General features: G+C 65.6%; 1 protein-coding gene across 1 annotated transcript in view; it reads right to left on the reverse strand.

Annotated features, from left to right (window-relative positions):
- Window positions 1–3,651: 3,651 nt before the first annotated feature.
- Window positions 3,652–24,974, reverse strand: part of PDE2A (phosphodiesterase 2A) — a 62,960-nt gene continuing 41,637 nt past the window's right edge. The window contains exons 3-31 of the mRNA XM_072855553.1: window positions 20,425–20,514; window positions 14,891–14,979; window positions 13,553–13,662; window positions 12,610–12,665; window positions 12,463–12,522; window positions 12,216–12,375; window positions 12,069–12,121; window positions 11,259–11,333; window positions 11,082–11,123; window positions 10,930–10,998; window positions 10,671–10,801; window positions 10,352–10,463; window positions 10,218–10,257; window positions 8,682–8,745; window positions 8,502–8,580; window positions 8,205–8,382; window positions 7,015–7,127; window positions 6,656–6,733; window positions 6,303–6,425; window positions 6,016–6,086; window positions 5,782–5,904; window positions 5,591–5,678; window positions 5,426–5,473; window positions 5,241–5,315; window positions 4,962–5,061; window positions 4,673–4,785; window positions 4,333–4,371; window positions 4,079–4,185; window positions 3,652–3,874 (exon numbers count right to left, since the gene is read on the reverse strand). Of these exons, the coding sequence (XP_072711654.1) occupies window positions 3,652–3,874; window positions 4,079–4,185; window positions 4,333–4,371; window positions 4,673–4,785; window positions 4,962–5,061; window positions 5,241–5,315; window positions 5,426–5,473; window positions 5,591–5,678; window positions 5,782–5,904; window positions 6,016–6,086; window positions 6,303–6,425; window positions 6,656–6,733; window positions 7,015–7,127; window positions 8,205–8,382; window positions 8,502–8,580; window positions 8,682–8,745; window positions 10,218–10,257; window positions 10,352–10,463; window positions 10,671–10,801; window positions 10,930–10,998; window positions 11,082–11,123; window positions 11,259–11,333; window positions 12,069–12,121; window positions 12,216–12,375; window positions 12,463–12,522; window positions 12,610–12,665; window positions 13,553–13,662; window positions 14,891–14,979; window positions 20,425–20,514 (2,709 nt within the window). The remainder of the gene's footprint in view (window positions 3,875–4,078; window positions 4,186–4,332; window positions 4,372–4,672; window positions 4,786–4,961; window positions 5,062–5,240; window positions 5,316–5,425; window positions 5,474–5,590; window positions 5,679–5,781; window positions 5,905–6,015; window positions 6,087–6,302; window positions 6,426–6,655; window positions 6,734–7,014; window positions 7,128–8,204; window positions 8,383–8,501; window positions 8,581–8,681; window positions 8,746–10,217; window positions 10,258–10,351; window positions 10,464–10,670; window positions 10,802–10,929; window positions 10,999–11,081; window positions 11,124–11,258; window positions 11,334–12,068; window positions 12,122–12,215; window positions 12,376–12,462; window positions 12,523–12,609; window positions 12,666–13,552; window positions 13,663–14,890; window positions 14,980–20,424; window positions 20,515–24,974) is intronic.

Here is a 24,974-nt window from a genome sequence, read left to right on the forward strand (position 1 = left end):
AAAGGAGAAGGAGAAGGAGAAAGAAGGAGAAGGAGAAGGAGAAAGAAGGAGAAGGAGAAAGAACGAGAAGGAGGAGGAGAAGGAGGAGGAGAAGGAGAAGGAGAAGGAGAAGGAGAAGGAGAAGGAGAAGGAGAAGGAGAAGGAGAAGGAGAAGGAGAAGGAGGAGAAGGAAGAGAAGGAGAAGGAGGAGAAGGAGAAGGAGGAGAAGGAGAAGGAGGAGAAGGAGTCATCTCCTCCTCGAGCCCAGAACAACCAGCGCTGCGAGAGGGGAGGACAGAAAAGCCGGAGGAGGTTTTGCACGCCCACGCACGCCCGTGCACACTCATGGGGGAGCTGGGCTGGGTGCCGGCTGCGCTCCCCAGTATCCATAGGGGTATGTACAGGGGCAGGAGCCGGGAAAGCATCGACCACCTACGCACACCAGCGGCAGGGGCTGGAAAAATGGGATACAGCTGGGAAACGGGCATCCCTGCGTGCTCCCCCATGGCGTGGTACCCGGGATGTGGCACCCCAGTGCAGACCCCCCCCAAAATCCATTGGCACCGGCTTAGGCTGGGAAGACCCCTGCATCGCCGGGCACCCCTGGATCGGCACCGGGCTGGGAGTGGTTGCGCCCGCCGGCACGTTGGTGGCACGGCCACGCCAGCGTCATGCCAGGGCTGGAGCCGCCTTCCTCCTCTTGCAGTTTGGGGGTTTGCTGCCTTCTGGAACCATCCCTGTCCCCCCGTGTCCTTGCACGGTGGCGTGGGGAGGGCGAAGAAGGGCTTGAGGGGGGGGTCTTGTAGGCGAAGCCATGGGCCAGCGGCCAGACGCGGTCACCGGGCGGGTCCTACCGGGGTTTGGGCAAAGCATCTCGCTAAAGGCATCTCCGAGTAGGTAAGGCAAAAGGAATTCAGTTCACTTCGTCCCCGGGGAGCAGCTCGGCTTTGGGGGTCTCCCATTGCTCCCGCAGACACACGCGCTCCGGGTACCCCAAGAAAACAGGCGAGGCGTTGCTTACAGCCGAGACGACGAGAGGAACAGCCGCCCCGTAGCCCAAATCCGGGAGGGACCCATCGCACTGGGAGCATCACCGTGCCGCGGGGACCCGCTGCGGCACCGCCGGGGCTCGGCACAGGGATGGTGCCGTGGGATGCTGCGGCGGAGCGGGGCTGGGGCGGTGAATGACCCCATGGCTGCACGGGGGCTGCCCTTGTCCCTGGTGGAACCAACCCCGGTGGAACCAACCCTAGTGGGACCGACCCTGGTGGGACCGACCTTGGCAGCGCCAGGATTTCACCGTGCCGCTTCTATCGCCTTCGCCTGCTGACCGTGAACCCACCGGCTGCCGTGAGCCGGATGATGCAGCCAGGGGGGCTCAGTGCACCCCAATCCCTCAGGGCTCAGCATCCACCCTCATCCCCAGCCCCTCCTTCAGCTCAACCCCGGCAAGGCGAGCTGCTCGCGGGGGCTCACCCTGGCCTGGTTCCCCTGCTCATGGGTGTTTCGGGTGGCTTGGGTTGGGGTGACACAGACCTGGGTCACACACAGCTGGAGGGACCCTACAGGGCTGGTTGAGCAGAGCCCCCAGGGCTGAGGGGGTTCACGCATGGTGGGTTGTGGGACTGGAGGGACCACGGGGAGGCTGGCAGGGTCCATGCACGGCAGCCAGTAGGACAGGAGGGACCACAGGAGGGCATCACTGTCCATGCATGGTGGTCTGTAGGACCAGAGGGACCACAGGAGGGCATCACCGTCCATGCATGGTGGTCTGTAGGACCAGAGGGACCACAGGAGGGCATCACCGTCCATGCATAGTGGTCTGTAGGACCAGAGGGACCACAGGAGGGCATCACCGTCCATGCATGGTGGTCTGTAGGACCAGAAGGACTGCGGGACAATGGCAGGGTCCATGCATGGCAGTCAATAGGTCTGGAGAGAACCTCAGGAGGCCATCACCATCCATGTATGGTGGTCTGTAGGACCAGAGGGACCACAGGAGGATGGCAGGGTCCATGCACAGCAGTCAGCAGGGCAGGAAGAATGGTGGGAGACCAACAGGGTCCATGCATGGCCACAGGGACCATGCAGAAGCCAGCAGGATCCATGCATGGTGCTAAGTAGGACCAGAGGGACCACAGGAGGCCATCACTGTCCACGCATGGTGGTCTGTAGGACCAGAGGGTCCACGGGAGGATGGTAAGGTCCATGCATGGCAGTCAGTGGGACCACGGTGGGATGGCAGGGTCCATGCATGGCAGTTGACGGGATCAGAACAACCGCAGGAGACCATCAGGGTCCATGCATGGTGGTCTGCAGGACCAGAGGGGCCATGGGACACCAGCAGGCTCCATGCATGGTGGTCTGCAGGACTGGAGGGACAATAGGACACTGGCAGGGCCCATGCACAGCAGTCAATGGGACTGGAGGGACCACAGGAGGCCATCAGGATCCACGCATGGTAGTATGCAGGACCAGAGGGACAATGAGACACTGGCAGGGTCCATGCATGGCAGTCAATAGGACCGGAGGGACCGCAAGGAGACCATCAGGGTCCACGCATGGTGGTCTGCAGGACCGGAGGGACCACGGGACACCGGCAGGGTCCATGCACGGTGGTCAGTATAGCAGGAGTTGTGAAGCCACCGCAAGCTGGGGATGCTCATGGACATGTCGGTCACCGGTGCAGCTATTTGCAGAGAGGAGGCTCCCGGGTGGGCACCACGGTGCCAAGCCAACAAAACACCCACACACCGGGGACACGGTGGGGACATGGGGGGGACCAGACCCTCTGTGGTGTCCCTATGGGAGCGCAGCCCCCCCACCCCGTGCGTGCAAACCAGGAGCAGGAGCCCCCCCAGCCCTGGCACGCGTGTAGCCCTTGCAGGGGACGTGGCTGCGTGGGACCAGGCTGCGCGAGGGACACTGAGTCCTTCCACGGGTGAGTGGGTTCGGGGGTGCCCGGGGAGGGGGGGGTCTTTTAGCCAACGGATGCTCGGCGGCTGCTGGGAAGAGGCAGGAGCTGGTTCTGCAGCGTGGGGGGGGGCCGGTCTGGCAGGACCCGGCAGGGGATGCAGGCAGAGCATCCCCACGGCCGTGGCCATCCCGCTGTGGGTGCCTCTTCCCTCCTCCAGCCAGAGCCGGCCTCCTTCCGTGGGCCTGATCCTGACTCTTCTGTCCTCAGACCTCCCAGTCCTCCTCCCGCAGCCTCATGGGGCACCCCCCCGCGCCCTGCAGCCCACCCCACCAGCACTCCCGCTGACCCCCGCAGCCCCACAGCCACGTTTCAGGGGGATGACCCCTCCGGGGGCGCTTCCAAGCCCTCCCCACCTCCAGCTGCCGAGGACATTGTCCCCATCGTCACCCCATGGGGACAGGACCTGCGGCCTTAAGGCAGTTTAAAGCACATCCATCCTCCAGCCCCACGGTGTCCCCACGGTGTCCCCCCGGTGTCCCCAGCCACCGAGGCAGAGTCCCAGCAAAGAGGGGTCCAGGGACACCTGAATACCTGCCCCGGAGGGAGGGGACAGTCACCCACCGGTGGGGAAGGACCTCACCGTGGTGGTCCAGAGTCACTGATGTCCCCCTAAAACTCCTCCCGATGGGCTGGGGGACAAGGATTGGGGATGCTCCTGGCCCCCAGCCCCGGCCCGGCCCCCCCCACCACCCCCCTCACTCGGCCCCCGCCTCGGGCTGCCCCCCCTCAGGCTCCAGGCAGCCGTTGAGCTGGGGGTCGGGGGCCTGCGGGTCGTATTCCTCATCCAGAAAGTCCAGGGAGTTGTTACTGGGCAACCCCCGGATGGTGAATTTGTGGGAGACCTTCGTCCACTGCTCCCGGTTGCTGGCCACCCTCTCGTAGAGCTCAGCCGCCTTGGGGAAGAGGTCCTGCAGCAGCCTGGGGGTGGGGGGGGGCACCCATCAGCATGGGGTTGCACTCTTAGATGGGTGCAACCCCGCTCCCCTCATCCCCGCTGTTTGGAAACCCCTCTAACACCTGCAAGACGCCCTGCCCAGCACCCCCCGTCCCACCCTGGCATGGGCAAGAGGGGGTGATGGGAGAGGACCCCCCCCAACCCTGGCGCCAGCCCTGGGGGCTCACTTGTAGATGGGCATGGCGATGTGCTCCATGAAGCTGATCTGCAGCTCGGGGATGTAGGCTTTCTCCCGGTCCATCATCTCCAGCGGGCGGTTGCCCATGGCCTTCTCCTGCAGCGGTGGCAAGGGGAGGGCAATGCCGGTGGCCGTCCCCTTCCCATTCCCGGTCCACCCCCTCCCACCTCATCCGAGCCCCCTTGGTGCTGGCCAAGAGCGTTGGCCAAGCCCAACCCTGCCCCAAGCCCTGGTGCTACCTACCAGGTCACCCTGGGAGAAGAACTCCTTGTAGATCAGCTCCTGCAAGGGACAGGCTGTCAGCACGGGGGGGTGCACGCCTGGGGTGACCCCTCCACCCCGCCTGCCCTCCAGACCCCTCTCCACGGCTGCAGGGGAACGGCTCTGCATTGGGCAGGGACATGGTCCCGGCATGGCAGGGCTGCTGCGTGGTCCGGTGGTCCCTGCATGGAGGGACCCCCTCCATGGGGCACGATGCCACTGTGAGGGGCAGGTTGGTCCCCGGCGCTTGGGGACGTGCGGGTGCCCGGGGTGGGGTGGTGGGGTGGCATTCAGGGGGTCAGCCCCACGGTGCGGAACTCACCGCAATCTTCCTGGTGGTCTTCCAGCCCTTGGTCTGGTCGGAGAGGTCGCAGGAGGTCATGAGCAGGCAGAGCAGCAGGCTGCGGTGCTGCTTGTTCTTGGGGTCGTAGCCCACTGCCGGGCAGGGAGCGGGGCAGGGGTTGGGGTGGGGGGCTCGGGAAGGAGCCCCACAACCCCCATCACCCCCTTACACGAGGATTTTGAGGACATCCAGGACCTGCCACGCCACCTCCCAACCTTGGTAGGATGAGTTCCCACCACACCCCCAACCCCAAGCAGAGGAGCTTCACCTTCTGCCATCTTCTGGAGGTCCTTGAAGATGCGCAGGTGGTGGGCCAGGTCGGTGGCCAAGATGATGTCCCTCATGAGGTCCAGCATGCGCTGGTAGTCCTGCAGGGCCAGGCAAGGTGGCCGGTGTGATCGGCTCTGTGCCCCTGCCCGCCCCTGCATCCCAAGGGCCGGATCCAGGGATGGGGAGCTGGGGGTCCAGAGGGGATGAGGGGGCTCAGCTCCGGGCAGGGGGGGCGGGGGGGGGTGGCATGGGAGAGGTGCCAAGGTTGGGGGCTCACCTTGCGGGAGAAGTGGTCGAAGATGTTGCAGCCCTGGCTGTTGAGGATGGCGATGGCTTGGGCGAAGTGATGCCTCTGCGGTAGAAGCCGGGGCGGTGGGAGCAGGCAGGGTGCAGGCAGGGATGCTGCCCCACAGCCGGAGCCCCACGGAGCTGAGGAGGGGGAGGTTTTGGGGGGGACCTTACCTCCATGACAGAGCCCTCCGAGCTGTACAGCGCGGCCAGGACCGATTTCTGCAAGGCAGAGCGGCCCCGGTCATGGAGCTATGGGGGTGAAGACCCCCCCCAAGCTCTGTCCCCGTCCCCGTCCCCCCCCCACCCATGCACATCCCAGCGCTGGGCTCGGCTCACCGAGGCCACCTGGAAGGAGTTATTGGTGCCTCTGTGGTCCAGGTCGTGGCACATGCAGGAGATGAAGAGGGCAAAGATCTCGATGTCTCTGGGGAGGGGGAAGGAGGGAAACTGAGGCAGGCGGGAGGGCAGGGAGAGCCCTGGCCGGGCCAGGGGACAGGGACGGGGACAGGGACGGCGCCTGGTCTTACTCCAGGTAGTTGACGAGCTCCAGGTTCTTGTAGAGCAGGTAGCAGAAGTGGGAGACGGAGAAGGCATGCATCCAGTTGTGGTAGGGGGGGTCGCGGTAGCCCTTCTTCACCATCAGGCAGAACCTGGGGGGGGCAGGTTCATGAGGAGAGGGGGGTCTTCACCCCCCGGGGACCCCCCACTTGTGCAGGGGTCCCACAGGTGGGCATGGGGACAGGGACAGGGGTGGGACCCACCTGGTGAGCGTCTGGCGGTCCATCTTGTAGTTGTTGATGAAGTTCATGTCCTGCAGCATGCTCAGGATGGCCTGCGGAGGGGACAGGGTGGGTGGCAGGGGGTGACAACGCCCAGCAGGGTCTCCCCCGTGCCACCCTTGTCCCTGCCCGGCAGGCAGGGAGATGCTCGGGGGTGCAGCCGCACCCCCCCATCCCAGCCCCCCCAGCACCCTGGGGTTGGGGCACACGACCTGACCGAGGGCAGGCAGGGGACGGTGGCAGTTGGGGACCGTCCCCGTGGCCCTCACCATGGAGGTGTCGTCCTCGGGCAGCGAGCGCGGCGTGTAGGTGAAGCTGGCGAAGTTGGGGTCGATAGTCGACACGGGCTGGATGCCCTCGCTCAGCAGCTTGGTGTACTCATCGTCCGACACCTGCGGGAGCCATTGCCGGTGGCCCGCGCTGTGACCGGGTCCCCAGGGTGTCCCCAGGCTGTCCCCTGGGCCACATCAGCCCCAGCGAGAGCAGAGAGCCCTGGGGTGTCATTGCCATCCCGTCCTCCCCCCCATGCCACCACCTCGGGGTGGAGCGTGGGGGCACCGCGCTGGCAGCGGGGGTCCCGGCTCGTGTCCCTGTCCCCGTCCCCGTCCCCGTGTCACCTCACCTTCATGTGGTACATCATCATCTCGTTGGCCAGGTGGCTGCGGTACTGCGCTTCGTTCACCTTCTTGTACAGCAGCGACTGGGGGGCGGGAGGGGGGTACGGGAGCGCTGGGGGTGGGCAGACCCCCCAAACCCCCCAGCACCCCCCAGCCCACCCTGACCCCCCAGCACATCCTTGCTCCCCACGTGTGTCCTCTCCATCCCATCTCGTCCCATCCCATTGCCACCACCGCTTGTCCCCAAGGAACGGGGACCGCACTCATGTCCCCCCATCCCTGTGGCCGGCTCTGGGGCAGAGTGGAGGGCTCCCCTTCCCCCCTGCCCCCCATCCCGGGTTGGGGACCCCCCCCGGGCTCGTACGTGGGCGATGCTGATGCCGCAGTAGATGGAGAAGGCGGTGGCCAGGTCCTCATCGAACTTGCTGAACCAGGGACCGTTGATCTTGTTGACCAGCTCCGCCACCCCGATGACCTCTGGGAGCAGAGGGGGGACAGGGGGCAGGATCGTGCCCTTGTGCTGGGGACAGGATCGTGCCCACATGCTGGGGACAGAATCGTGCCCATGTGGTAGGGACAGGATCGTGCCCATGGGCTGGGGACAGGATCAGACCCACATGCTGGGGACAGTGCCGTGCCCACATGCTGGGGACAGTGCTGTGCCCATGGGCTGGGGACAGGATCGTGCCCACAGGCTGGGGACAGGACGGTGCCCATGGGCTGGGGACAGGACGGTGCCCACAGGCTGGGGACAGGACCGTGCCCACGGGCTGGGGACAGGACCGTGCCCATGTGCTGGGGACAGGATCATGCCCACATGCTGGGGACAGGATGGTGCCCACAGGCTGGGGACAGGACGGTGCCCGTGTGCTGGGGACAGGACCGTGCCCATGGGCTGGGGACAGGACTGTGCCCACGGGCTGGGGACAGGATCGTGCCCGCAGGCTGGGGACAGGACCGTGCCCGTGTGCTGGGGACAGGATCGTGCCCATGGGCTGGGGACAGGACGGTGCCCATGGGCTGGGGACAGGACCGTGCCCATGGGCTGGGGACAGGACGGTGCCCACAGGCTGGGGACAGGACCGTGCCCACGGGCTGGGGACAGGATCGTGCCCACAGGCTGGGGACAGGACCGTGCCCGTGTGCTGGGGACAGGATCGTGCCCATGGGCTGGGGACAGGACGGTGCCCACAGGCTGGGGACAGGACCGTGCCCGTGTGCTGGGGACAGGATCATGCCCATGGGCTGGGGACAGGATCGTGCCCGTGTGCTGGGGACAGGACCGTGCCCACGGGCTGGGGACAGGATCGTGCCCGTGTGCTGGGGACAGGATCGTGCCCGTGTGCTGGGGACAGGACCGTGCCCACAGGCTGGGGACAGGATCGTGCCCACATGCTGGGGACAGGACCGTGCCCACAGGCTGGGGACAGGATCGTGCCCACAGGCTGGGGACAGGATCGTGCCCACGGGCTGGGGACAGGACCGTGCCCGTGTGCTGGGGACAGGATCGTGCCCATGTGCTGGGGACAGGACCGTGTCCCCCGGCCCCCTCACCCTGGCTCTCGTTCTTGATGGGGAAGCAGAGGATGTTCCTGGTGCGGAAGCCGGTGCTGTCGTCCACCCCGCGGTAGAAGAGCGGGTGGGAGTAGGCGTCCTTGATGTTGAGGATCTTGCCGGTGGTGGCCACGTGCCCGGCGATGCCCTGGTCCGCGGGGATGCGGATCTCATAGCTCTGCGGGCAGGGAGAAGGCGGGGGGGGGTCACCGGCACGGCTCGGGTTGGGGGGCAAGACCCCAGGATCCGCTCCCCTCCCCCCCCCCGCAACCTCCATCCTCTTGTCCCCACGCTCACCTCGTCGTCCACCACGCCGCCATCAAACACCTTGGCCACCAGCTCGTGGCTGAGCCGGTCCAGCAGGAACACGGAGCATCTGCAAGAGACGCCGCGGCCGCTCGCACCCGTCGGCCGCCCCCCCTGGGGCCCACCCGTGTGTGTGTTGCCCCCCGCCCACCCACGGCAGGGCCCACTCACATCTCCGCGTTGCTGAGGTTTCGGGCCTCCGTGATGATCTCCTGGAGCAGAACAGAGACGTCGTCTGCGGGGCGGGGAGGGGGGGGAAAGGGTCAGGGAGCCCCCAGCCAGGCAGCTGCTGCCCGCCCCATCTCCCCACTCATGCAATGAAAGGGGGGGGTCTCAGCTCAGGCTGCACCGAGGGCGGGCTGTGCCAGCACACCCCCCCCCGCCGCGGGGGCGCAGCAGAAAGGGCCGGGGAGCGTGGGGGGGACGGGGTCTGCACCGCGCGTGGGCGCGCGTGGGCACGCTGAAGGGTGACGCGCAATGCGGCAGGGTGCCTGCGTGCAGCGCGAGCTGCGGCTGCGCGGGGGCTGCAGCAGTGCGGGGGGGGTGCAGCAGTGCGGGGGGGTGCAGCAGTGCAGGGGGGGAGGGTGCAGCAGCGCGTGTGTCTGCAGCGGTGCATGGGTGTGTGCAGCAGCGGTGCGGGTTTGCTTGCAGCAGTGTGTGTGCGTGCAGTGATGTGCGTGTGCAACAGTGCATGTGTGCATACAACTGTGTGTGCATGCAACAGTGCGTGCATGCAACAGTGTGTGTGCGAGCAGCAGCGTGGGCAACAGTGCATGTGTGCATGCAGCAGTGTGTGTGCATGCAGCAGTGTGTGTGCAAGCAGCAGTGTGTGTGTGCAACAGTGCATGTGTGCATACAACTGTGTGTGTGCATGCAACAGTGTGTGCATGCAACAGTGTGTGTGCGAGCAGCGTGTGCAACAGTGCATGTGTGCATACAACTGTGTGTGTGCATGCAGCAGTGTGTGCATGCAACAGTGTGTGTGCGAGCAGCGTGTGCAACAGTGCATGTGTGCATGCAGCAGTGTGTGTGCACCCAACAGTGCAAGTGTGCATGCAGCAGTGTGTGTGTGCAACAGTGCATGAGTGCATACAACTGTGTGTGTGCATGCAACAGTGCGTGCATGCAACAGTGTGTGTGCGAGCAGCAGCGCGTGCAACAGTGCATGTGTGCATGCAGCAGCGTGTGTGCACGCAGCAGTGTGTGCAAGCAGCAGTGTGTGTGCACCCAACAGTGCAAGTGTGCATGCAGCAGTGTGTGTGCAAGCAGCAGTGTGTGTGTGCAACAGTGCATGTGTGCATGCAGCCGTGTGCGTGCATGCAGCAGTGTGTGTGCACGCAGCAGTGTGTGCAAGCAGCAGTGCGTGTGTGCATGCAGCAGTACGTGCGTGCAGCAGCGTGCGCGCAGCAGCGCGCGTGTCTGCAGCTCTGCGTGCGCGTGCAGCAGTGCACGCCTGCAGCGGCGCGCGCGCGAGTGCACGTTTCTAAGTGCATGCAGCCCTCTGCGCTCACACGACGCCCGCGCCTGCAGCCGTGCAGCGCCAGCGCCAGCAAGGCCCCCGGCCCGCTCACGGCCGCCCTCCTGCGACCAGCCCCCAGCAGGGCCAGGGCTGGCAGCGCAGGGGACAAGGTGTCCCCAGGCTGGGGACAGGGGACCCCGGTGCCGCCGTCCCGCGGGGCGCGGGCGCTCCCCGCAGCGTGCACCTACCCAAGTGCGTGAAGAGGTTCTTCGCCACCTGCAGCAGGGCCTGGCGGGGACAGAGGGGACGCCGTCACTAACCGGCGTGACGCGGGACACGCACACGCGTGTGCCCGGCGTGACACGGCCCCGCGGGCGCTCACCTGGCACTCGCACTTGAGCTTCTGCTCCTTCTGGAAGGCCAAGGTGCTGGTGAGCACCGTGGAGGTGTAGCAGAAGCAGTGCTGGATCTTGTGCTCGTCCGCTTCCGTGTAGCTGCGGGGGGACAAGAACCCACGCGGGGCGGGGGGGTGACGCCTCAGTCCCCTGTCCCCACCGGTCCCCACGCCACGCCTGCCCCCTCCTTCCTCCACGGTGACGATGCTCCGCCAACCCCCGAAGGCAACCCCAGCTCAGGGCAGAGGGGCAGGGGCGGGGGCCGGATCCTGCCCGCTGCCCCCCCAAGCCGGAGCTGCTGCTCACCTCTCCCCGCTCAGCTTGTTGAAGGCGCAAGCCAGTGCCACCACCTGGGAGGTGGCCCGGCTGATGACGGGGACGCAGAGCATGGAGGTGACCTCGCAGCCCAACATGCTGCTCAGCTGCTTGTGCTCCTCCTGCGGGGAGGAGGCGAGACGGGGCAGGATTTTTTAGCCCCCCCCACACCCCCGAAAACCCCACGGTGTCCCCGGGTGCCGGGAAGGGGGACACGGTCCCCATGCGGGGCAGGAGAGCTGGTACCCACCTCGCTGATGTCCTTCAAGGTGATGGACTTCTTGTCCTCCACCACCTGCCCCAGGCGCCCGAAGGTGAGCTGAGGGTGCAGGGGATGGGTGAGCCCATGGGACCCCCTTGCCCCCACCCCCCCAGCCCTCGCCACCCCCCCACCCCGCTCACCGAAAAGCTGATCTCCTCCTCCAGGACGCGGTCCCCCACCACCTGGAAGAGATGGGGGGGGGGGAGGGTGGTGGGCGAGCCCCATGGAGCTGTGCCCGGGGAGGGGGGCGGGGTGCAATGGGACCCGCTGGCCCCATGGGGGGGTCGGGGTGGGGGGACCGGCCCGGTGGCCCTCACCTGGCAGAAGAGTTGGTGGTTGTCCTCAGAGACGAGCAGGAGGCAGCAGCAGAGCGACTGGGTCTCCTGCTTCAGCTGGGGGGGGGAGTGGGGGGGTCAGCACCCCAACCTGCCCCAAGCCCCCCAGGGCAGGATCTGGCCCCTCCTCTGCCTCCCTGTGCCCAGGGCACCCACACGTGCCCCCCCCTTAGATCCTCTCCCCTGTGTCTGATCAGGTTCACTCTGGAGACTACTGATGGCGAGGGCAAGGGCAAGGCTGTTCACTCTGGTCACTACTGATGGCTGTGCAGAGGCTGCTAGAGAGCGGGAGGGGGACCCATCAATTCAGAGTTTCCGTGGTTAGGGTGGCACTGTTAACTCTAGAGACTACTGATGGTTATGACAAGGCTGTTCACTCTGGTCACTACTGATGGCTGTGCAGAGGCTGCTAGAGAGTGGGAGGGGGACCCATCAATTCAGAGTTTCCGTGGTTAGGGTGGCACTGTTAACTCTGGAGACTACTGATGGTGGGGGCAAGGCTGTTCACTCTGGTCACTACTGATGGCTGTGCAGAGGCTGCTAGAGAGTGGGAGGGGGACCCATCGATTCTCTTTCAGAGTTTCTGTGGTTAGGGTGGCACTGTTAACTCTAGAGACTACTGATGGTTATGACAAGGCTGTTCACTCTGGTCACTACTGATGGCTGCGCAGCTGACGCTTGAGGCTTTTCTTTGCTTTGGCGGAATTTTTTTTCGTGTGGAAATAAAACGGGGCTCCCCGGTGTGCCCTGGGGCCGGGAGTAATGGGGGGGGCCGGCGGGGTGGCTACTCACATAGTTGATGACCTTGAGCTGGAGCGAGGCGGCATCCAGGTCGTACAGCTCACCTGCACGAGGGGCGGGAGCGCCGTGAGGGGCTCAGCACCCCGGCTTCACCCTGCCCGCGCACCCCCCGCCCCCGGTGCCGCCCCCCGGCCTCACCGCAGAGCTGCAGGATCTTGCAGTCCAGGTGGCTGTAGCCGCTGTCGGGCGCCTTCTCGGGCTTGGCCAGGGAGTTCTGGGAGGAGCTGGTGGAGAGGCTGACCTGGGGCCAGGGCTGCAGCTTCTGCAGGGCTTGCAGGCGCCGGTATGCCACCAGGGCCTGCAAGGAGGGGCGTAAGGGACAAGGGACAGGGGGGCCGGCGGGTCCCCAGGTGCCGGGTCCCACGGCTGAGCCGGCGTCACTCACGTGTCTCTCCAGCGCGCGTAGGTTCTGCTCGTCCGAGTCGCTCAGCTGGCCGCAGTGTACCTGGAGGGGCGGCTGCGGCGTGAGGACCCAGGCCCCCGGGCCCTGTCCCCGTCCCCCAAGAGCCCTGTCCCACGTCCCCGCGCTCACCAGGATGACGCACACCACGGCCCCGCTGTCCTTGTCCACCAGCGGGATGATGAGCACTGCAAGCCGAGACGGGGTCGGTCCTGAGCGGGCACCGGGGGCAGCCCGGGGCTGTGGCACGGAGCCCTCGGGGTGCGTGTCCCCACCACGTCCCCGTGCATCGCCCGCCCACCCCCCCGCCTGTCCTCCCACCCACCCATCCACCCATCCATCCATCCATCCATCCACCCATCCATCCATCCATCCATCCATCCATCCATCCATCCATCCTTGTCTGTGCATTCACTGGCTCGTTCCTCATCCACCCCCCTGTCCCCACCCCCCACCCACCCATCTGTCCACCTCCATGCCTACTTGTCCCCAGGCACTCCACCCACCCACCCACTCTCCCACCCATCCACCCACCCATTTGCCCACCCATCCACCCACTCTCCCATCCATCCACCCACCCATTCACCCACCCACCCATCCACCCACTGACTCTCCCACCCATCCACCCACCCATCCACCCACTGACTCTCCCACCCATCCACCCACCCATTCGCCCACCCACCCATGGACTCACCCATCCATCCACTCACCCATTCACCCACGCAGCCACTGTCCCACCCATCCACCCACCCATTCGCCCACCCACCCATGGACTCTCCCATCCATCCACTCACCCATTCACCCACCCAGCCACTCTCCCATCCACCCACCCACTCATCCACCCACTGACTCTCCCACCCACCCATGGACTCTCCCATCCATCCACTCACCCATTCACCCACCCAGCCACTCTCCCATCCACCCACCCACTCATCCACCCACCCACCAACTCTCCCGTTCGCCCACCCACCCACCCATCAACCCACCCACCCATTCTCCCATGCCCCCAACCAGCCCTGTGCCCCCTCCCACCCACATGCCCCCTCCCCACCCATCCCCCCCCCGCAGCCCCCACCTTGCGTCCCGGGGGCCAGGGGTGCTGCCAGGGGCCCCAGGGGCCGGGCGGGGAGCTCGGCGGGGGGCAGCCCCCCGCACTGCAGCCGCTTCTGCCGCCGCACCGCATCCCTGCGGGGACGGGGACAGGGACGGGGACACCCTGAGCCAGCGCCCCGGGGGGACCCCAACGCCCCCCCCGGCAGGGGCACCCCCCGGGCAGGGACCTGCACGCTCCGGGAGGGGACAGGCCACCGGGGCTGTGCAGCACGCGTGGGCACGCGTGGCGCCTGTGCACGCGTGTGTGTCCCTGTGCGTGTGTGCGTGTGTCCCTGTGCACACGTGTGTCCCCGTGCACACGTGTGTGTCCCCTGCACACGCAGCGTGTGTCCCTGTGCACACGTGTGTGTCCCCGTGCATGTGTGTGTCCCTGTGCATGCGTGTGTGTCCGTGTGCAGGCGTGTGTCCCTGTGCATGTGTGTGTGTCTCTGTGCACACGTGTGTGTCCGTGTGCACGTGTGTGTCTCCCTGTGCATGCGTGTGTGTGTCCCTGTGCATGTGCGTGTGTCCCTGTGCACGCGTGTGTCCCTGTGCATGCACGTGTCTCTGTGCACGTGTGTGTGTGTCCCTGTGCACATGTGTGTCCCTGTGCACGCGTGTGTGTCCCCTGCACACGTGTGTGTCCCTGCACGCCCTCCGCCACGCGGGTGCCCAGCTCCCAGGAGCTCCCTGAGGGCCGATGCCCGGCGATGGACAGGGATGGGATGGGGACGGGATGGGGACGGGGACAGGGACAGGGTGAGGATGAGGATGGGGATGGGGATGGGGAAAGGGAAGGGGATGGGGACAGGGACAGGGATGGGGACAGGATGAGGAAGAAGATGGAGATGGGGATGGGGATGCGATGAGGATGAGGATGGAGATGGGGATGGGGACGGGCACAGGGATGGGGACAGGATGAGGAAGAAGATGGGGATGGGGATGGGGATGGGATGAGGATGAGGAAGAAGATGGGGATGGGGATGGGGACGGGGATGGGGATGGGGACAGGATGAGGATGGGGACAGGGATGGGGACAGGATGAGGAAGAAGATGGGGATGGGATGAGGATGAGGATGGAGATGGGGATGGGGACGGGGATGGGGACAGGGACGGAATGAGGATGGGGATGGGGACAGGATGAGGATGAGGATGGAGATGGGGAAAGGGAAGGGCATGGGAATGGGGACAGGGATGGGGCTGCGTTTCGGGGGCACGGCGGCCGTGTCCCCCGGGAAACCTCGCGCCCTCCGCGCCCACGCGTGGGCACGCGTCCCCGCCGAGCCACACGCGTGTGCGCGCGGACGGCGGGCGGCCTCACCTGAGCGTCCCCTCGGGCGGCAGCTCGTGGGGGGGGTCGTCGCAGATCAGCCGGGTTTCCCCGTCCCGCAGGTAGATGTAGACGTGCTCCTGGGGGGGGAGAGCGGGGAGCGCTGAGGGACGGGGACCCCCACCCCGACCCTCGCCCCCCTCCCGCCGCGGGCTCAGCAGGCCCTGCCCCTCCCCAGCCCCCCCAGGGCGGCTCCGGGGCTGGGGAGGGGCTGCGTGCCTCAGTTTCCCCAGGCGCAAAGGGCTGTGCCAAGGCAAGAGCCGCGACACCCCACGCACAACACGTGTGCACAGCCACGCATGGGCACGAACACGTGTGCGCGCACGCACATGCGCACAAACACGTGTACACAGCCACACGTGGGCACGAACGCGTGCACACACATGTACACAGCCACACATGTACACGAACACGTGTGCACCCACACGTGCACACATGTACACTGCCACACATGTACACGAACACGTGTGCACACACATGTGCACAAACACATGTACACCGCCACACGTGTGCACACACGTACACAGCCACACATGTGCACGAACGTGTGCACACACATGTACACAGCCACACATGTACACAAACACGTATGCACACACACGTGCACACATGTACACAGCCACACATGTACACGAACACGTGTGCACACATGTGCACAAACACATGTACACCGCCACACATGTGCACAAACACGTGTGCACACACACATGTACACAGCCACACATGTGCACGAACGTGTGCACACACGTACATGTGCACAAACACATGTACACAGCCACACATGTACACGAACACGTGTGCACACACACATGCACAAACACATGTACACAGCCACACATGTACATGAACATGTGTGCACACACACGTGCACAAACACATGTACACAGCCACACGTACATGAACACGTGTGCACACATGCACACGTGCACACATGTACACAGCCACACATGTACACTAACACGTGTGCACACACTTGTGCACAAACACATGTACACCGCCACACGTGTGCACACACGTACACAGCCACACATGTGGACGAACGTGTGCACACACATGTACACAGCCACACATGTACACGAACACGTGTGCACACACATGCACACATGTACACAGCCACACATACACGAACACGTGTGCACACACATGTGCACAAACACATGTACACCGCCACACGTGTGCACACACATGTACACAGCCACACATGTGCACAAACGTGTGCACACACACGTGCACAAACACATGTACACAGCCACACATGTACACGAACACGTGTGCACACACGTGCACAAACACATGTACACAGCCACACATGTACATGAACATGTGTGCACACACACGTGCACAAACACATGTACACAGCCACACGTACACGAACACGTGTGCACACACATGTGCACAAACACATGTACACCGCCACACGCGTGCACACACATATGTACACAGCCACACATGTGCACGAACGTGTGCACACACATGTACACAGCCACACATGTACACAAACATGTGTTCACACACACGTGCACACATGTATGCAGCCACACATGTACACGAACACGTGTGCACACACATGCACACATGTACACGAACACGTGTGCACACACATGCACACATGTACACAGCCACACATACACGAACACGTGTGCACACACATGTGCACAAACACATGTACACCGCCACACGTGTGCACAAACACGTGTGCACACACACATGTACACAGCCACACATGTACACGAACACGTGTGCACACACACGTGCACAAACACATGTACACAGCCACACGTACACGAACACATGTGCACACACGCACACGTGCACACATGTACACAGCCACACATGTACACGAACACGTGTGCACACACAGGTGCACAAACACATGTACAAAGCCACACGTGTGCATGAACACGTGTGCACAGCTGCACACGTGCATAAACACACACACACCTACACATGTATGTAAACACATGTGCACACCCACACATGTGCATAAACACACGGACACATCCACGTGTGCACATAAACACACGTGCATACCCACGCGTGTACACACCCATGCAGGCATGCACTCACACACTCATGCACACACACACACGAACACACGCCTGCATACACATACACAGGCGTGCACATGCATGCACACCGCCTGCACACACATGCACCATACACACCTGCGCACACACGTGCATATACACACCTGCAGGCTCGCACACGCGTGCATATAGGCCTGCACACGTGCTTGCAGACACACGGACATGCACCCCTGTGCACACTCACACATGCGTGCACACCTGCACGTGCACACTCGCACACACAGACCTGCTCACATGTGGATGTGCACCCCTGTGCACACTCACACGTGCGTGCACACCCGCACTCGCACACACAGAGCTGGTCACACACGGACGTGCACCCCTGCGCTCACTCACACATGCGTGCACACTTGCACGTGCACACTTGCACACCACAGACCTGCTCACACAGATTGGTGCACACTCACACAGGCGTGCACACCCACACGTGCACACTCACGCACACAGACCTGCTCACACACGGACGTGCACCCCTGTGCACACCCACACGTGCGTGCACACCCACACTTGCACACTCACTCCCCCCCCACTTTGCTGGCCCCATGGCCAGGGCACCCTGGCCCCGCCCTTGGCCTTGTGGCCATGGCTGTGGCTCCCCGGGGCACGGCGCTGGTGTGATGCCCACCCCATGCCTGGCCGCCGCCACCACCAGGGCCACCAGCACCTCTGGGCTATCGGCAGCACCAGGGCCACCAGCACCTTGGGTCACCACCAGCACCAGGGCCACCAGCACCTTGGGACCACCACCAGGGTCACCAGCACCTTGGGGGCACCGCCAGCACCAGGGCCACCAGCACCTCTGGGCTATCGGCAGCACCAGGGCCACCAGCACCTTGGGTCACCACCAGCACCAGGGCCACCAGCACCTTGGGACCACCACCAGGGTCACCAGCACCTTGGGGGCACCGCCAGGGCCACCAGCACCTCTGGGCTATCGGCAGCACCAGGGCCACCATCACCTTGGGCCACCACCAGCACCAGGGCCACCAGCACCTTGGGGCCACCATCAGCACCAGGGCCCCCAGCACCTTGGGGCCACCACCAGGGTCACCAGCACCTTGGGGGCACCGCCAGCACCAGGGCCACCAGCACCTCTGGGCTATCAGCACCCCAGGGCCACCAGCACCCCAAGGCCACCCGCAGCACCGAGGTCACCAGCACCCCAGGGCCACCAGCACCCCAGGGCCACCACGAGCACCAGGGCCACCAGCACCTTGGGGCCAACACCAGCACCATGGCCACCAGCACCTTGGGGCCACCACCAGGGCCACCAGCACCTCTGGGCTATCGGCAGCACCAGGGCCACCAGCACCTTGGGTCACCACCAGCACCAGGGCCACCAGCACCTTGGGACCACCACCAGGGTCACCAGCACCTTGGGGGCACCGCCAGCACCAGGGCCACCAGCACCTCTGGGCTATCAGCAGCACCAGGGCCACCAGCATCAGGGCCACCAGCACCTCTGGCCTATCAGCAGCACCAGGGTCACCATCACCTTGGGACCACTGTCCATACCAGGGCCACCAGCACCTTGGGGCCGCCACCAGCACCTTGGGGCCACCACCAGGGCCACCAGCACCTCTGGGCTATCAGCAGCACCAGGGCCACCAGCACCTTGGGGCCACCACCAGGGCCACCAGCACCTCTGGGCCACCACCAGCACCAGGGCCACCAGCACCTTGGGGCCACCACCAGGGTCACCAGCACCTTGGGGGCACCGCCAGCACCAGGGCCACCAGCACCTCTGGGCTATCAGCAGCACCAGGGTCACCATCACCTTGGACCACTGCCCGTACCAGGATCACCAGCACCTTGGGGCCACCACCAGCACCCCAGGGCCACCAGCACCCCAAGGCCACCCGCAGCACTGAGGTCACCAGCACCCCAGGGCCACCAGCACCCCAGGGCCACCACGAGCACCAGGGCCACCAGCACCTTGGGGCCAACACCAGCACCATGGCCACCAGCACCTTGGGGCCACCACCAGGGCCACCAGCACCTCTGGGCTATCGGCAGCACCAGGGCCACCAGCACCTTGGGTCACCACCAGCACCAGGGCCACCAGCACCTTGGGACCACCACCAGGGTCACCAGCACCTTGGGGGCACCGCCAGCACCAGGGCCACCAGCACCTCTGGGCTATCAGCAGCACCAGGGCCACCAGCACCTCTGGGCTATCAGCAGCACCAGGGCCACCAGCACCAGGGCCACCAGCACCTCTGAGCTATCAGCAGCACCAGGGTCACCATCACCTTGGGACCACTGTCCATACCAGGGCCACCAGCACCTTGGGGCTGCCACCAGCACCTTGGGGCCACCACCAGGGCCACCAGCACCTCTGGGCTATCAGCAGCACCAGGGCCACCAGCACCTTGGGTCACCACCAGCACCAGGGCCACCAGCACCTTGGGGCCACCACCAGGGCCACCAGCACCTCTGGGCTATCGGCAGCACCAGGGCCACCAGCACCTTGGGTCACCACCAGCACCAGGGCCACCAGCACCTTGGGACCACCACCAGGGTCACCAGCACCTTGGGGGCACCGCCAGCACCAGGGCCACCAGCACCTCTGGGCTATCAGCAGCACCAGGGCCACCAGCATCAGGGCCACCAGCACCTCTGGCCTATCAGCAGCACCAGGGTCACCATCACCTTGGGACCACTGTCCATACCAGGGCCACCAGCACCTTGGGGCCGCCACCAGCACCTTGGGGCCACCACCAGGGCCACCAGCACCTCTGGGCTATCAGCAGCACCAGGGCCACCAGCACCTTGGGGCCACCACCAGGGCCACCAGCACCTCTGGGCTATCAGCAGCACCAGGGCCACCATCACCTTGGGCCACCACCAGCACCAGGGCCACCAGCACCTTGGGGCCACCACCAGGGTCACCAGCACCTTGGGGGCACCGCCAGGGCCACCAGCACCTCTGGGCTATCAGCAGCACCAGGGCCACCATCACCTTGGGCCACCACCAGCACCAGGGCCACCAGCACCTTGGGGCCACCACCAGGGTCACCAGGACCTTGGGGGCACCGCCAGCACCAGGGCCACCAGCACCTCTGGGCTATCAGCAGCACCAGGGTCACCATCACCTTGGACCACTGCCCGTACCAGGATCACCAGCACCTTGGGGCCACCACCAGCACCCCAGGGCCACCAGCACCCCAAGGCCACCCGCAGCACCGAGGTCACCAGCACCCCAGGGCCACCAGCACCCCAGGGCCACCACGAGCACCAGGGCCACCAGCACACCAGCATTAGGAGCCCTGCAGCTCCTGGGCGGGGGGCGGGGGGGGTGTTCTCAGAGCCCCAACAAACCCCCGACCGCCCAGGGGGCTGCTCTGCCCCCCACCCCCCAGCTCCCCACGCCACAGCACCCTCCCGCCAGCCCCGGCTCCGGATCGGGCCCCGTCCCCCCGTCCCCCCGCCACCTACCACTCTGGGCAGGAGGGTGACGAGGGCATGGCGGAGGGCGTCCCGCAGGCAGGAGACGTCGATCACGGCCCCCAGGCTCAGCAGGGCGTCCTGGGGAGAGAGCAGAGCGGCGGGGGGGGGGGTTAAGGTGGCCTGAAGCCACGGTGAGGGGCACCGCGGAACCGGTCCCCCTCCGTCACGTCCCCAGCGTCCCCATGGCACGGGTCCTCCTTCCCCCAGACCCCCGCCCGGCCACCCCAAGCTCGGGGAGCGGCCCACCCAACTCTTTTTGGGGTCAGAACGGCGCTTTTTGGTCACCGGCCACCACGGGGAGCTGGGGGAACGCTGGGCGGGAGCGGGGGCTCCCCGAAAGGCTTCGGCGGCGGAGGGCGGGGGTGCACTGGGCTGGGCGTGCCGCTAAACTGGGAGCACTGGGCTGGAGACCCGGCCCCGCGGGGGCGGCACGGGGAGGGTGTCCCCAGGGAGCCGAGTTTGCAGGGAGGTGGCCCTGAAGCCACGCTTGGGTCCACGCGGGCCTGCGCTAGCCACGCCGAGGTCTGCATGAGCCACGCCGACACCAGCGTGAGCCACGCCGGTGCCTGCATTAGCCACGCCAGTTCCTGCACCAGCCAGGCCAATGCCATGTCAGCGCCTGTGCCAGGCGTGCCACCGCCAGTGCTAGCCACGCCAGTGCCTGCACTAGCCACGCCAATGCCGGCGCTAGCCATGTCAGTGCCTGCACTAGCCATGCCATCCCCATGCTAACCATGCCAATGCCTGCGCTAGCCACACCAATACCTGCAACTAGCCACATCAATGCCTGTACTAACCAAGCCACCCCCAGCACTAGCCACGCCAACGCCTGCAGTAGCCATGTCAATGCCAGCACTAGCCACACCACCCTCAGTGCTTGCCACACCAATACCAGCACTAGCCATGCCACTTCCAGTGCTAGCCACACCATTGCCTGCACAAGCCATGCCAACACCTGTACTAGCCATGTCAATGCCTGCAGTAGCCATGCCAATGCCTGCACTAGCCATGCCGCCTCCAGTGCTAGCCACACTGATGCCTGCAGTAGCTATGTCAATGCCTGCACTAGCCACACCGCCTCCAGTGCTAGCCACACTGATGCCTGCAGTAGCTATGTCAATGCCTGCACTAGCCACACCGCCTCCAGTGCTAGCCACACTGATGCCTGCAGTAGCTATGTCAATGCCTGCACTAGCCACACCACCCCCAGCACTAGCCACACCAATGCCTGCACTAGCCATGCCAACACCTGCACTAGCTACACCAATGCCTGCACTAGCCATGTCAATGCCTGCACTAGCCACGCCACCCCCAGTGCCAGCCATGCCAACACCTGCACTAGCCATGCCACCCTCAGTGCTAGCCACGCCAATGCCTGTGCTAGCCACGCCAATGCCTGCACTAGCCACGTCAACCCCTCATCTCCCTCCAAGCGCTGCTGCGGCAGAGCAGGCAGGGCAGGCAGGGAAGGCAGAAGCAGGCAGAGCAGGCAGGCAGGCAGGGCAGGCAGAGCAGGCAGCACAGGCAGAGCAGGCAGGGCAGGCAGCACAGGCAGAGCAGGCAGCACAGGCAGAGCAGGCAGCACAGGCAGAGCAGGCAGGGCAGGCAGCACAGGCAGAGCAGGCAGCACAGGCAGAGCAGGCAGGGCAGGCAGCACAGGCAGAGCAGGCAGCACAGGCAGAGCAGGCAGGGCAGCAAACCTGGCTGCCTGCCCTTAAATATTTGAGTCAGTGCCGGTTCCTTTGCATTAATGAACGGGGGGCAGCCGGGACCCGTCCCCGCTCCCCATCCCACGGCGCCCTGCGGCACCCATGGGTGCAGGGGATGGAGGGACCACGCTCCCCCCCGCTGCCCCCCACCTCCCTTGGGTTTGCCGGGCCGCAGCCGTGGCCGCCACCGTGGCTCCTGCCAGCCACCCAAAGGGAGCCCCGCCAGCAGGAAAATTCCTGCCGTTCCCCTGCCAGCGCCGCCATAAATCACCGGCGGGGAAGACGAATGGGGCGAGGAGTTGGATAAAGCTCGTCGGCGCTGAAAGCTCATCTGAGGATTAACGACCCCGCGGAGGGACGGAGGGCGTCGGGATGGACGCACGGAAAAGCCGGGGGGAAGAGGGGGCTGCGCGGTGTGACACACGCGCCCCCTCCCCGGCTCCGTTCCTGCCTCCAGCGCTCGTCTGGGAGACGGGGATGAGGATGATGTTATTGCGGGAATAGGTGGAGGCTCGCGGTCGGGCACCAGCTGATGCCGCCGGGATTTGCTCTTCCTTCGGTCCGGCTTTTGCTGGGTGGCTCCGGGCTCCATCCCCGGTTGCACCAACAACCGGCCCCGGTGCCACCACGAGGTCCCTCCGGGGACCGTCCCCAACCCCGCGCCCCGGGGGACCCCAGCCGGGCCAGCAGCCCCTCGCCGGGGCCGTGCCACCCGCCTGCCCCGGAGCATCCTCGGCCGCGGGGCCGGATGCGGGCGGCGGGCGGGAGCGTGGCCAGCGGCAGCGAGGGCGCTTCCAGCTGAAGACATCGGCGCTGGCTGTTATTCCAACAGGGCTGCATCTCCAGTCGCTTACTCACACTGGAGACACATGCACTGTAGAATACAGCCAGGCCTCGGCCGGGTGTCCGTCCTGCCGTCCCTCTGTCCCTCCGGTCCCTCCGTGGCGGCTCAGCATCCCTGCTGTGCGCAGGGGGAGACGGGGCAGAGCCCAAAGTGGGACCCCCGGGGCTGCTCGGAGCATCAAATGCCGGTGGCACGCTCGGCACGGGGACGGACGGGTGGCAGCTGGACGCGGGTGATGGCTTTAATAGGGCCGGGAATCCGGGTCTGTCCCCGGGGAGGGTGGAAAAAGCTGCAGGAGCTAAAAAAAACCATCCCAAGATGAGAGGAGAGCGGCGGAGGCAGGCGGGAGTGTTTGCTGCATGGGGAGGCGGTGGGGGGAGTGAGGCTGGCCCAGGAAGGGCATCCTGGTCATCCCGCTCATCCCAGTCGTCCCAGCCATCCCGCTTGTCCCAGTTGTCCCGCTCATCCTGGTCATCCCACTCATCCTGCTCGTCCCGCTCATCCCACCCATCCCACCCATCCTGCTCTTCCCACCCATCCTGCTCATCCCGCTTGTCCCGCTCATCCCATTCACCCATTCATCCCGCTCGTCCCACTCATCCCGCTCATCCCATTCATCCCACTCTTCCCACTCGTTCCACCCATCCCGCTCATCCCGCTCATCCCACCCATCCCACCCATCCCGCTCATCCCACCCATCCCGCTCGCTGCCCGCAGCCCCTCGCCCCCGCTGCGTTTTGCCCGCTGCCCCTCGCCCCGCGTCGCTCGGCCCTGGGGACGCTGCGGTGCCATGGCCGGGGCTCCGCACCCTTTTGCTGCCAGGACGCAGCCCTGCTCCCGGGCAAGCAGCCAGCGCGCGGCCGGGGCCACCACCCCGGCCACGTCTCCTTTATTGCCATAAATAGTATTCCCCGGTGGCCTCGGGCCGATCCCGCCGCAGGCTCGGCCCGGCTGGGGCCCCGCTGTCAGCTCTGTTTGCTGCTTTTATTTAATGACCCCACTCGGGAGCTGAAGCAGCGAGTCCCTGCGGGCGCCCAGGGCGCTGGGAGAGCTCGGTGCCACGCGAGGCACGGGGCGGGGGGCACAGCTTTCCCCGCACCCCCCCCCCCCAATTCCTCCTCCTGATGGGGAAGAGGGTCCCTTCTCCAGCGGGATGCGGGGGGGGGGGCAGGAGCCATCCCCCCGCACCCCCAAACCGGGCAGGGAGCACCCCTGCATGCCAGCGGCACTGGGACGCTCTCCGCAGCCTGGGATCCGGGCTGCACCCCTGCCAGGGAGCTAATTAAGGGGCTAATTAGCCTCCCGAAGCTGGGCACTGGCACGGTGAGCCCAGCTTGCTTCACCAGCCCTTGGGACGCTGCGGTTGGCAGCGAGGGGACGGGGTGTGTCGTGTGTCCCCCCCCGTCTCGCTCCTGGCACTCTGCACCACAGGTCCCAATCCAGGCACCACCCCAGTTTGGGGGGGGGTTCTCCGGACCCGTCCCCGGCTCCCACGGACACGTGGCTGGGCCAGAGCGTTTGGATGAGGCCGTGCTGGCACACGCGTCCCTGGCACCGTGGGATGCTCCAGCGCCCGGCGGGGAGACGAAGCCATGGGCCACCGCATCTCCGTCACGGGGGATGTCACCGGGACCCGCCGAGCTGGGCTCACCGCAGCCCCAGACCTGCACCCACCGGGGCAGGGGACCAAAACTCTTCCCAGGAGAGGCTTCCCCGTCCGCGGCTGCCAGTGCCTGCTCCGCATCCCAGCTTCCCCGGAGGGCAAGGCAATAATAACGCTTCCCGGGGTGGGGGGACGGACGGAGGGTTAATTAACATCAACAAAGCGGGGGGAAGCGTGGAGCAATTGCATTTCCCTCGTCCCGAGGTCTTTGTGCCGAGCGGCTCCGTAGGAAAACGCTGCATGGACACGGGATGCCTGGAGACGGGCGCTGGGGGGGATTTGGGGGCAGGCAGCGGCTCCTGGTACCCATCCAGAGCTGGGG

Source organism: Ciconia boyciana, chromosome 1 (genome assembly GCF_034638445.1).
Source record: "Ciconia boyciana chromosome 1, ASM3463844v1, whole genome shotgun sequence".
Lineage (NCBI taxonomy): Eukaryota > Metazoa > Chordata > Aves > Ciconiiformes > Ciconiidae > Ciconia > Ciconia boyciana.